Genomic DNA, 12,482 nt, shown 5'->3' on the forward strand with positions numbered 1-12,482 from the left:
TGACCCTCCCGAGAGAATATATTGAAATTGTTTTACCCGCTGCCGCTTACTGTTCCAATACAGAATCGTACTGTGCTGTACATGAAGATGTTGTCACTGTCACACATTTCACAGTTATTAAATGTCATGAATGTAATTGCCCTTGTTACCTTCTCGAGTACTCATAAATAAAGTTTAAAAAAAAAAAAAAAGCCTAATCAACATGGCAGTAAGTAGTTGTTTAACACAGACTACTCATGTATGTTTTAAATTAATTTTTAGTGTTTATTTTTTTACAACTACTAATCGGGTCCTCTTTACAAGCATGTTCTTGCTTGCAGACGAGGGAATTATTAACACGGTTTTTTAAGTGTATTCTGGTAAGCATTCTAAGTGTGGTTTGTTTTACGAGGTTTAAGTATTGCATCCATTGATGTTCCCTAGTCTCAAACTTCCAAGCTAAGGGGTTTTGTTTGGGTTAGTTTTATTGGTATCCAGTGGTGTTACCGAAATACATTTTATTCGAGGTATTTTTTACCCAAAATGTTAACCGAAAAAAAAGTTTAACAAATATTTGCGTGGGAGGGTTTGAGGGGGTAAGCCTGGGCAAAAAATGGGGAAACCCTGGGCTTGGGAGGGGTGAAAAATGTTAAGGTAAAAAAATACCTCAGAAAAAAAAGTTTTAAGTTAAATCACAGTTTTCATTTGTGGAAATGAAATGGTTGCCATGCACATTACTTATTATTTTACTCTTGTTTTTATGAACAGGGGTTAATGCAGGAAATAAATGACCTGAGGTTGAAAGTTTCAGAAATGGAAAACGAAAGAACTCAGTGTGAAAAAAAGCTGAAATATACCAAGGTAAGCCACACGTTGAAATAGCTTGGACGGCAGATTTTGTCGTAAATATGCATTAGTGTTTTTGAAAATGCATTCGTTTTGGAACTAATTATGATGCCCATTCCCAGTAGTTGAAAGACCTGATACTAAATGTAACATTGCGCTACTTAATAATACTGGTTGTTTATTTTAGTATAGATGAAGGCCGAGTATTCTCCACTGGGGATTCAAACATGTGACCGGAAAGTTGTAGAGATTTCCCTTCAGTATATTAACTGTAATATTAATTTGGGTGTGTTTTGTAATTTAAATTTGGGGTTGTTTTTGAAAGTCAAATTTGGGTTGTCTTTCACATTACTTTGTGGTCTCAATTGTAACCTGCTAGCCCAGTGACTTTTCCTTACCGCTTCTCTTGCATATTCCTCCTACAGCCATCCTCTCTTTACTTGCTCATGGCGTTATCTGTTTCTCCCATCTATTCCAACTGCTTCTCCATTAACTATCCTTTCCTTCTCGCTAAGTCTGGCAAGAAGAAATTCAAAAAGGATATCTTGGCCTCCAATCCAGGTGGTCTCATCGCTGATGCCTATTCCAGTGCTTCTGGCAGACAAATCCTCACTGACATTCTCTTTTTCGTTCCTTCGCCCGATCTGTGGAACCCTCATACGATCTCTGTGCTTTGCCCTGTCTCCTCCTCTCCCATTAATGGTGGCACCAGCTGGGAAGTCCTCATGGATTTCTTTGACTCCTCCAGAGTTATCATTAATGTCTACCTGAATGGCACTGTCATGGTGCAAGGCCCTCAGGCTAATCTCCTCCTCTTTGATAGACTGTTCCCTCGCCTCATCAACTTCCTCTCATCTGCAGCTGTCCCCCACTCTCCTCGCCTGGATACCTTGCCCTCCTTTCCTTCTGACTCTGCCTCATCTCAAGCTCCCTCCACACCTCACAGGGCGTACCCCTGATTTGTACCCCTCCACGGAAGATTTTTAAGGCTGGCAACCTTCATCTTGCAACTCTCAACTCTCGCTCTGCTGTCAAACACTCCTCTGAAATCTGCCACCTCCTTGAAGAACTTGACCTTGATGTCCTCGGTCTTACCGAGACTTGGTTCATGGCCAGCTCTGTCACAGGTTTTAACACACTCCTCCCTGACTGCTTCAAGATCCTCTCTGCCCCAGATCCAACCGGCCTGGAGGGGGTGTAGCCCTGATCTTCCTTGAGTGGATTCCTGCCTCTATCATCCCCACTCAGACTTACTCTTCTTTCGAATGCCTTGTCTGCAGGCTCTCTCTCTCTCCTGGACACTCTCTCACTGTTGAAAGTCTCTACTGGCCCCCTGGTCAAATTATCTCTTTTCTCTCCGAGTGGGCAGACCTCACCTCCTTCCTCCTGGCCTCAACCACTCAACTCCTCCTTCTTGGTGATCTCAACATCCAGCTTGATTATCCCTGTTCCTCATCTGCGCTCTTTTGTGACCGCTGCAACTCACTCTCCCTCTCTATCCTCCCCTCCGGCCCGACTCACTCTGCTGGTCACCCACTTGATGTCTTGATCTCCTCTGGCCTCCCCCTCTCTACTCACAACTCCTCTCTCCTGGAGTGATCACTGCCTGCTCTCCTCCCATCTGTCCATCTCCTCCCCCCAACTAAGCCTTCCCCCAGATTGCCACCCACCTTCTCAGACAACCGTCCATGAAGCATGTGTCAATTAAGGCTTTCACTACCACCTTCTCTCCCCCTCCCCCACCTCAGGCTGACTCACACCCTGACACAGCCCTGTCCCTGCTCTACTCGTCTATTTCTGCTACTCTTGATGTTCTTGCCCCTGTCATGAGGATCCGTTTGAAGTCCAAAGCCAAGTGTAATTCCTTGTATGACTCTGACCTAGCTACACTTAAACGCTAGTGTAGGGCGGCTGAGAGGAAATGGAGGGCTTCCTGCTCATCCTCTGACAAACTGGCCTGTCGCCTGCTCCACAGGCAATTCCGTCTCACTGTCCGCTCCAAGAGGAGAGCCCACATTCAAGTCTGCGTCTCTGTGGCATCTAACAACTCGGCCAAACTCTTTCAAATCTGCAAGGAGCTGGACAACCCTGCTGCTGTATCCACCCCCCTCTCGCCTCCCAGAATCAACCCAGGACATCTTGTCCACCCTCTCATCTGCCCCCCCCCCCCTCTTCTCCCCTCTCCGTCGTGGCTTGACCCTCTTTCAGCCACTTCACCTCCCTCTTTCTCCTCCTTCCCTCTTTTCTCCCCAGATGAGGTTGCTAGACAAGTCTGATCTATGAAAGCCTCAACAAAACAGGTCCATCCCTGTTCCTCTAACACCATTAAGGACCACATTGATACCCTTGCTCCGGCCCTTGCCGATTTCTGTAACCATTCTTTTGCCTATGGATCTTCCGCCCCCCCCCCCCCCTGAAGCACACCCTTGTGCATCCTCTCCACACGAAACCCACAGCTGATCCCTCTTGTCCGGCTAACTACCGCCCAATTTCCATTACTCCCTTTTTGGGGAAGCTCCTGGAAAAGCAGTCCATCTCCCAGCTAAACCTTCTTTCTGACTCTGCTGGTTCTCTCCTCTCCTCTCCATAACCACAAATCTGGATTCAAAGCTGCCAGAAGCACGGAAACTGCTCTCCTGAACATCCGCAAAGGCCTGCTCTCTAACCTTGACTCTAACATTCCCTCCGTCCTCATCCTACTTGATTGCACTATAAATCATACCATCCTGCTCAATTGGCTCTGTGACAACCTGGGTATCACCGATCAGGCTCTGGCCTGGCTGACCTCTTTCCTTTCTGATCGACCCTCCCAGGTAACACTTGGGTCCTTCCTATCCTCTATCTCCCTCTCTACCTGTAGTGTTCCCCAGGGGGTCTAACCTCTCTCCCTGGCTTTTCAACCAATACCTGGCAACTCTCGCCTACTGCATTTCCATGTTCTGCTCAAACTTCCAGTGCTATGCTGATGACGCTGAACTCATTTTCAGGCTTCCTTCAGGCACCTTCTCTCCTTCCCTCATCTCTGACTGTCTAATAAGTTCGTAATTTTTGTTCTCCCCTGTTCCCGTCCCTTTGCTTGGTCGCACTCTGAAACACTTATGTACAAGCACAATATAAATAAATAAGATCTAAATAAACTATCATATGTCCTGCTGAGTTATCGTACTATCTTATACTCCTTTACGCGATGGGGGAATGCCATTGCAAACAGTCAGTTGCCTTTGGCCCATTATCAAATACTACATAATTCAACTTTTAAGTGATCATGAGGTAATGACGTGCATTTAGTTTGTTTGTGCCTCTCGCTTGTATCTTGTATATATTTGTATGCCTTTAAAGAATACCACATTGTTAAGATATGCACTTGTATGCCCACAATATGCATTACATGTTTTTGCCCATTTTAGCCAAACATAAGAACCACATCGGGTCCAAAGCAAACATTTCAGTCTGGGTTTAGAGAAGTTTGACCAATACCACATCAGTTGTTTTTGTTGACTACTAAGGAGCGTCAAAAACAGTGACTTTTTAAATGCTACAGATTACGTAACCATTTGCAAAAAAGCTTAAGGGCTTAGTTACTAATTGATATTTGACCTTTTCTCTAACGTGTTGAAATAGATGTTTAGGAAAAGTCAGTTGGAAACATTTTAATAGATACATTTTGAATCAGCATATCTGCCTGTATCTGCTTGCATTCCATAAACTTCTCTTACAATTCTGCACAGAGGGGCAACTCGAGGGCTGTTATATCAACTGACAGTGATGGTTGTCTGCAGTTTATGCATGAACTGAGAGGAGCCCTTTTTTTTATTATTATTATAAAGCCCATGTTACCCTTTTCCCCAGAAGCTCACCGTCTCCAGAGCTCTGGTTCTCTCTAGGCTGTACTACTGCAACAGTCTTTGTAAATCTTCCTGCCTCTACTCTCAGTCCTCTACAACTCATCCAGAACAGGACGGCAAGACTTGTCCTTGGCCTCAAGCCCAGGGATCGTATCTCTCCAGCTCTGAAATCCCTTCACTGTCTCCCTGTGGCAGCAAGCATCCAGTTCAAGACCCTTTTGCATTGCCCCTAAGGCTTTCTGGGTCCTCGGAGCACACTACCTCCAACTCTCTTCCTAAATATCTTCCAACTCTCTGAGGGTCAGTCGCTTTTCCAAGCAAAGAGTTGGGGGCAGATTTCTTTCTTCGGCTGGGGCCTCCCTCTGGAACAGCCTCTCTGAAACTTGAGCAGAACCATTTCCGGTTCTGAAAGCAAGTCAAGACCCTTTCTCTTTGCTTCTGCCTTCTCTCTTCCTCTCCCTTGCTGGTCACCTGCCTGTCCAATGCACTGGTCACCTGGTCGCCCTCTTAACTCAGGCCCCTGCCTGCCCAGCTGCAATCCTGCACTGCCTCTTGGCTCCCCTGCACTTGTGGTCTGTATTTGAAACCCTACAGTCCCCTGCCTTGCGCTTATTTGTCACCCGCTAGCTGCACTCTTGTTTTTCTCCTTTGTCCTGCACTTCTCCCCTCCCCCTTCCCTGCTCTTGCGCGATCTGAATGACACAAGGCCTAGTAAGATCGTTGTTTTGTCCTTTTGTCCTCCTTTTTGTTTCCCCCTCCTTGTCTTGTCACGCCTAGAAACACTTGTGTACAGTCATGTTATAAATGCCATATCGTATCATCATAAGGCATCAGACGTACTCGGTGGTGCTTTATCATGGTGCTGGCAAAGTGCTAACCTCTGCTGTGTCTAATTTTGCCTATATTCTATTCAGGAAGCCCTATGTATGTGGCATCCAAATCACTGAGGTCGAAACACTTGTGCACCTTGTTGCATAAATATAGAGAGAGAAAACCAAATGGGTTTTTTGGGAGGAGGGAGCTAAATGCAGTTTACAAGATCTTGGTTGTCCAACTTGATCACTCCATTTGTGAATGGGTTTTAGTAAGGATAACTTATACTTTTTCTTGCACTTTTCTTTAGAACTTTGTGACATTTTTTCCATACAACACCTTTTAAAGTCCGTTTTTCTCATGTTAATTCACTGTGCAAACGTTTGTTTCTTACTGTTTCACTATCCCGTTTTTCTGTACACCACATATCCCCATTGTCATGACACTTCTACTTTACCTTTAGCATGTCAGATATGCCACTCTTCGTATTCTTATTATTCCATGATAACTTTTGATTTTCGTAAATTGTTCACAGATATTGACACAATTCAAAATTCAACTTTGGATGCTTCAAAACAAACGTATATTAAACCCTACAAAAACGTAGATTATTGAGATTATTGTTTTCGGCCCCCAAAAAAACTGATTCCATGTCCAACTTTGTTTGGAATTGCATCCAAATACACTCAGTCAGTAACACATGTGGGTTGCATCTGGCAGTCCAGTTTGGGCTTTAATTTACAAGTCAGTCAAACTATTAAGTCCTTCTATTTTCAACTGAAACTTCTCAAACTGCTAATTCCTCTTATTTCTGAGAATGATCGTTCAATTGTGGTAGGTACCCTTACAAATAACCAAACTGGACTACTGCAATGTTCCATTGTGGTAGGTACCCTTACAAATAACCAAACTGGACTACTGCAATGCTCTTCTGTTAGGCATACCGAAATATCAACTTCAACATCTCCAGGTAGCTCAGAACTCGGCAGTACCACTGGCCTTCTTGTTACCATGTAGAACACCTATATCAGAGTTCCGGAGAGGTCTTCACTGGCTGCCGGTACAGCAACGCATTCAGTTCAAGCTTTTTTATGTCTTGTCTTTAAGTGTATCCATGGCCTTCTCCCAATCTACTTAGTATCTAAGATTGTGACCCACCGTCCCACGCATACATTGCGATCCATGGGACAAGGCCTGTTAGCAATCCCTCCCTTTACAGCAATTACTTGGGGAGACGGATGCTTCTCCTCTGTAGGCCCCTGTACCTGGAATTCTCTCCCGCAACAACTGCGCCAGATTGATTCACTAGCCATCTTTAGGAAAAAATTGTAAACGTATTTATTCAGATAAATCCTGGGTCACTGTCGAAGCGGACTAATCCTATGTCTATTTCATTCAAGATCTATCTGACCCCAGATGCAGTTCTCTGCCAGGTTTCTTTCAGGATAAGCTTGCTACAAATATAAAAATCAATATCCAATCGATTCCCTATTAGGCCAAAATGTGTTGTCGATTGCCCAAAAATTTAAATGTAACCGCATATGGGATAAATATGAAATGTAACTTTTTAAGCATTTTCTGTTAAGCACACTTATGGGCATACAAAGTGAGTTGCATGCTTTTCAGAGGTTAGTCTCCTCAGAAATATGTTGCCTTTTTATTTAATAGAACCTTGCGTGTGAAATGACAAGCAATTAACCATCATTGTATTAGTCAAGCTTAAGTCAACTTGTGCCCAAATCACTTAAGTATGCATTTCACAATACCGCCCGCAAGTTTAAGTAACTTCCAGATTAAGTGAACCGGTATGGCCTTTTTGCGGGGATCATCCAGCAATGGCTTGCATTTCTTTCAAGTTTGTACTGCTTCTATATGAAGTAGTTGGCAGATTTGTACATTGCAGTCTGCAAGAGCCCCATCACGTTTTAAAACATTTAAGCAAACATTTTAGTGTTGGCAGCAGAATCGAATAAGAAGACCGCACATGACACTCACCCACTTAGCTATTTTTTTTATTGGATTGCAGCAATATGTAGGATGCTTAACAGACCCGTAATTTCCTCAGCACAGTATTGAGCACTATATCATGAACAGTATAATGTACAGACATGAGAAGCCAACTAAATTATGTAAAAATGCACTGCTTGTGCAACATATGGTGCGCATTTAGTTAATGTAACTATCAAAATGATTGAGGTGAAAAGAGATGCTTAGGAGTGGGAGAGTACTATAGACATGACAAAAGAAAAAGCTAAAAAAAGAAAATGCAACACCTGCACAGATTGTTCACTAAGCATATAAGTAATTGACAACCAGCAAACATTTGTAAATGTAATTTCACAACTCCGGACTGTACTTAATTTTTCAAATTTGGAGAGTGACACCAAGTTTTGCAATGGCGTTTTCAACATCTTCCAGAGTCTCAAACTGTGTGTTTTACTTTCACCAATTCCTATGTAGCTATAGCAATCGTTCAACAGGGGAATTCCATCGAAGTTGTGTAGTAAAATGCACCAGGCCTCCTTAGGGATATTTTTATCCAATATCTTTTCCATTGTACGTAGAGCTTCGCTCCAGAACTGTCATTTTTTCTTGCGATCCAGTGACGTATGTAAGTGTTTCAGTGAATAGGGAGCCACCCCAGCAGAGGTCACTGTTAAAAACTTTGTTTATACATTTTTTAAGGCATTCAGTATAATCTGTTGGTTTTTCTGTTCGACTAATTTCAGTTTAGAATCCATTTTAGTATATAGAGCCCTGTATAATCATCCCATTTGGCTTCACTTAGTTGTCAGGTTTCCTTGGAGGCCAACCTGTCAATCTTTGCCTTTAGCAGGGTCGCTACTAGATTATTTCCAAGCTACACTCCCATTTTCTGTTCTACCCAGGTGATTCTAGCCATCTGTGGAACTCCCTTAACTCCATCCCCGGAGGCTACCTTCAGATATTTTTTACCACACGTTTAAGCACTGGTATATGCTTTATATGTTGTCTTCTTAATTCAACGTTCTACGTACATTTTTCTATAGATTTCATTGAAATATCACTGTTTTTGTAAGACTTTTGTTAGGTTCTTACCTTTTGTGGTGGTTGGCAGTGCTTTTGCATCACTGGTGGCCCCATGCTAGGCAAACCTTTGCCACCTCAGGGTTGAGGCCTTTTGTAGGCATCCTCTTCACCCCAACGGGGCTGATCATGAACCTAAGGCTAAGGAAAGCCTTTTCAAGCCATGCACCACCCTTATCACTTGAACATAATCTATGTGGAAGACCAACATGTGGAATGTATTTACTACCTGTACCCTGAATACATGGTGAACTCATGTACCAATGTCAATTGGGTAATAATAATGAAAATAATGTATGTAAATATGTGCCATGTAAAGCGCTTTGGATAAAAGCGCTGTATAACTATCAAATTAGATCAAATTATTATGCCTCATTTGCCATTCCTTTTCGAACAAGACTCTCCAGGACTGACACAGGTCAATCACAAGGCTTGACTCTCCAGGACTGACACAGGTCAATCACAAGGCTTGATGCCGGTACTGTGGCCTTAGACGCTACTTCTGTTTGGAGCGCCGCATTGATCCACCACATTAGACCATAGGAGCGTGATCTCACTTCTAAGATGTCAATGTCCCTCGAGAAGGCTGCCCGTGGTAAGAGGGTGAAGAAGGAACATGTCATCCACGATCAGTTTTCTCAGGTTATGGTTCAGTTGGCATACCCAAGCCTCCATGCAAAAATCCAGAGTCTGCAAAGTCCCCTGTTTCGGGTCCTTAAATGACGCCTTCAGCATCTACCACACATAAATCCACAAAGACCCCATCAACGCACTGTTAGTCGATGGCTGTGAAGTGCAACACGTCTTTATCCAATCTATGTCCTCGTCCACCACTCTGTTGCCAGCCTCGTCTACGACTTCGTCCCCGACAACATTGTCGACGAACAAGACCTCTTTGTCAGCAACTAAAAAAACCTATGTTGACGACAGTAGCCACTTCATCGATCACAAAATCTTCTGATGTTAACTAGCCGTTGGTCCAGGGGCACCATCCGTTTTCTCTGACTCTCCTCAAAGCAAATGGCCTCTGTTTACACTGGCTCCTTATGTTCTTCCTGCTGTCCCTGGCCCTTTCCAGGTGCTCCCTGATGACATCGTGGAACATGTGATAGATACTGACTTTGAGGGCCGAAAGGTGTATTTTCGGATTAGGAAGAGGTCCTTTGGTCACTGCCGCCTGCTCAACCACTTCAGATTATGCAGCCACCACATACCTCTCATGCTCCTCAACCTGCCCAAGTCAACTGGAAGCACACTCCATCACTGGACATCTGGTCTACTTTGCAGACTCTTGTGTCTGAATTGCAGTAAAGGGGTACAATTGGTCCTCGTCACTACATGTGAGCTACCTGCTCCTCCGTCTCTAGCTAGATGCCACAGCCGCATCTCTCCATTGGCTCTTCGCCAGCCTATTGATCCCTCAGAATCTCAGTCGGAGGACAACGCTTCCGAGGGTGGAGTCTCTACTCCTACTACCATTGATGAGTTTGATGACCTTGTGTCAGTGAATGGCGAGCTTGATGATCTACCCATCAGAGATTCCCTGCTTGGCGAGATTGGTACTTTTCATTCTCTCATGTCCAAGGCTGCCAGGATGTTTGATTTGATTCCGGGGGAACAGAGAAAGGAAGGCCGCCTGTACCAGCACAGCAAACAGGCACAGAAAAGATGGTTGACTCCATTCCTGTAATTGATGACATCTGGGAGGATGGCCTACTAACCATGAAGAAACCCAGCCCAGTCCAAATTATGTGGTCTTTGCGGCTACTCGCAAACATTCTGCCAACCCTTCTTCTCAGTGTGCTGTTCCACCTGAGGTTGAGGGACGCTTGATAAGTGCATTATTTCTACTGCGTCAACTACAATAAAGGCCACCAACTCCTTGGCGATTCTGTCCTGCTACGACAGAAAACTGTGGTGTAAACAGGGCTAAATTCTGGATTTCTTGCTGGACGACAAGAAGGCAGAAGCTTTTAAAATTCTTTGTGAGGATGAGGCCGCTTCTGACAATGCCATATCAGTTCCAGTGGATATTGCATACGCTGGTATCTGCCAGATGGGCAACAGTGTGGTGCTGCGTCAACAAGGATTGCTTAAGGCCACCATCTTGCAGCCAGAGATTAAAGCGAAGATGGTGGATATGCCTTTTGAAGGTAAGGGCATCTTTGGGGAAAAAGGTTGACACTAATCTCCAGACACTCAAAACATTCTGTGTAGTCCTGGTTTTCAAGATCCAACTGGGACTATAGACCGTCTTATCAATCAGTCTTCTCAGTCCACTACTTAGCTTTCCGGTGACACCTACAAAGGCAAGTCCCAGGCCTTCAGGGGCAACCAACTGAAACATAGCTCCTCACAAGCAAGGGATCAAGCTGGTTAGTCCTGCACCACTTCCAATACCCTGTGGGATAGTCCGTCCCCCTTCCTCGCCAAGTGGTCCAACTTCACCATAGACAAATGGGTGTTGTCCTTACTCCAACACAGGCAAACTCTGAATTTCAAGGCCAACCTCCCAACGTTCTGCCAACCAAAGGGGTGGAAAAACATCTTTCTACACTTCAGTGTAGTGTAAAGTCAATTCCTTCCTCTCATCGAAAGCCATAGAGACCATTCCTTTTACCCAGCATGGACAAGGCATCTATTCCAGGTATTTCCTGGTGAAGAAAGTGAGGCGGTTCTGGGCCAATTCTAGCCAAACTTTCACAATGGTTACCCTTCAGCACATCCCCACTCAACTTCGGCAGTGAGATTTCTTATCTTTATTGGATTTGGAGGAAGCATACTTTCATGTTGGATCCATCAACACCACACGTGTCATTCCTCCGATTCACAGTGGCAGGCCTACACTGTCTATCCCATTCGCAGCCCTTCCACCCTAGTCCGCACCAAGGGTTTTCACCAAATGCCTGGCACCAGTGGTGTTCCACCTTTGTCGGAAGGGATCCACTGTGTACCCGTACCTCGATGAATGGTTGGGCAGAGCCTCTTCCTTTCCTCAGGTCATATGTCACACCACAGCAACGATACACTGTTTATCCTCTCTCGGATTGATCATCAATTACAGCAAGTCCTGCTTCACTCCTTCCCGGCAGATGATATTCCTGGGAGCGCAAGTGGACACCGTTTCTTGCATGACCACCCCTTCTGCGGACAGTGTTACAGCCTTCCTGGAAAGACGACCTTGCTCTCACGGAGGCAGACGGCTCCAGTCCATTCCTTAAAATCTCTCCCCGGGATTGTCTTCCTGCATCCCTTTGATACAACACTGCTGCCGTTGGATGAGACCTCTTCAAGATTTCTTAGACACCTGATGGAAGCAGGTTTTGGGCAAATGCGACGACAAGCTGCCACTCACACGCCCCTTCTGTGCCGCCCTGCGCTGGTGGTTTGTAACTGCCAACCTCGTCCAGGGTGCACCCTTCCAACATGCCGCACATGAGGTCATAGTCACCACCGATGTGTCATTGGAGGACTGGGGAGCACACATCAACTAAAATGCCAGATTGCTATGGTCTGCATTCGACAAATTTCTGCAACATCTGTGTTCCCGAACTGAGCAGTGTCATGGGCCCTGACGTCCCTTTGCCCCTCACCAGGGGAAGGTTGTTAGGTGTTCATTGTTAAAATGGATTTCTAGAATCTGGCCTGGTGGACAGATTTTAGGAGGCCACGCTAGTTATAGTGAACAGGGGGACTCAGAGTTTAGCCAAAACCCAATCAAAGGAAGCAATGGAGAGCAGTCAAGGCTATTCTCAGGAGAGTGCGAGTGGTGTCAGGGGTCCACAATGAGTCAATTCAAATTTAGATGTGAATGTACAAAAATTCTATATTCTAGGGTCAAAACACGCACTAAAAAAAGAAACGAGCTGGTGACAATATCACACAGTAATCAATAATAAACATTTCTGATGCTTGTTAATCTGCTTAGAATCA

The 12,482-nt window shown here is 44.8% G+C and overlaps 1 protein-coding gene across 17 annotated transcripts in view; it reads left to right on the forward strand.

The window, feature by feature from the left end:
* The window catches only part of PPFIBP1 (PPFIA binding protein 1), a 1,584,927-nt gene that overhangs the window by 494,001 nt on the left and 1,078,444 nt on the right, over window positions 1-12,482 (forward strand). For all 17 annotated transcript variants that reach the window (XM_069628106.1, XM_069628107.1, XM_069628105.1 and 14 more), the window contains one exon: window positions 748-840. In XM_069628106.1, the coding sequence (XP_069484207.1) occupies window positions 748-840 (93 nt within the window). The remainder of the gene's footprint in view (window positions 1-747; window positions 841-12,482) is intronic.

The sequence above is a fragment of the Ambystoma mexicanum genome, chromosome 12 (assembly GCF_040938575.1).
Source record: "Ambystoma mexicanum isolate Mex_15411 chromosome 12, UKY_AmexF1_1, whole genome shotgun sequence".
In the NCBI taxonomy this organism is placed as follows: domain Eukaryota; kingdom Metazoa; phylum Chordata; class Amphibia; order Caudata; family Ambystomatidae; genus Ambystoma; species Ambystoma mexicanum.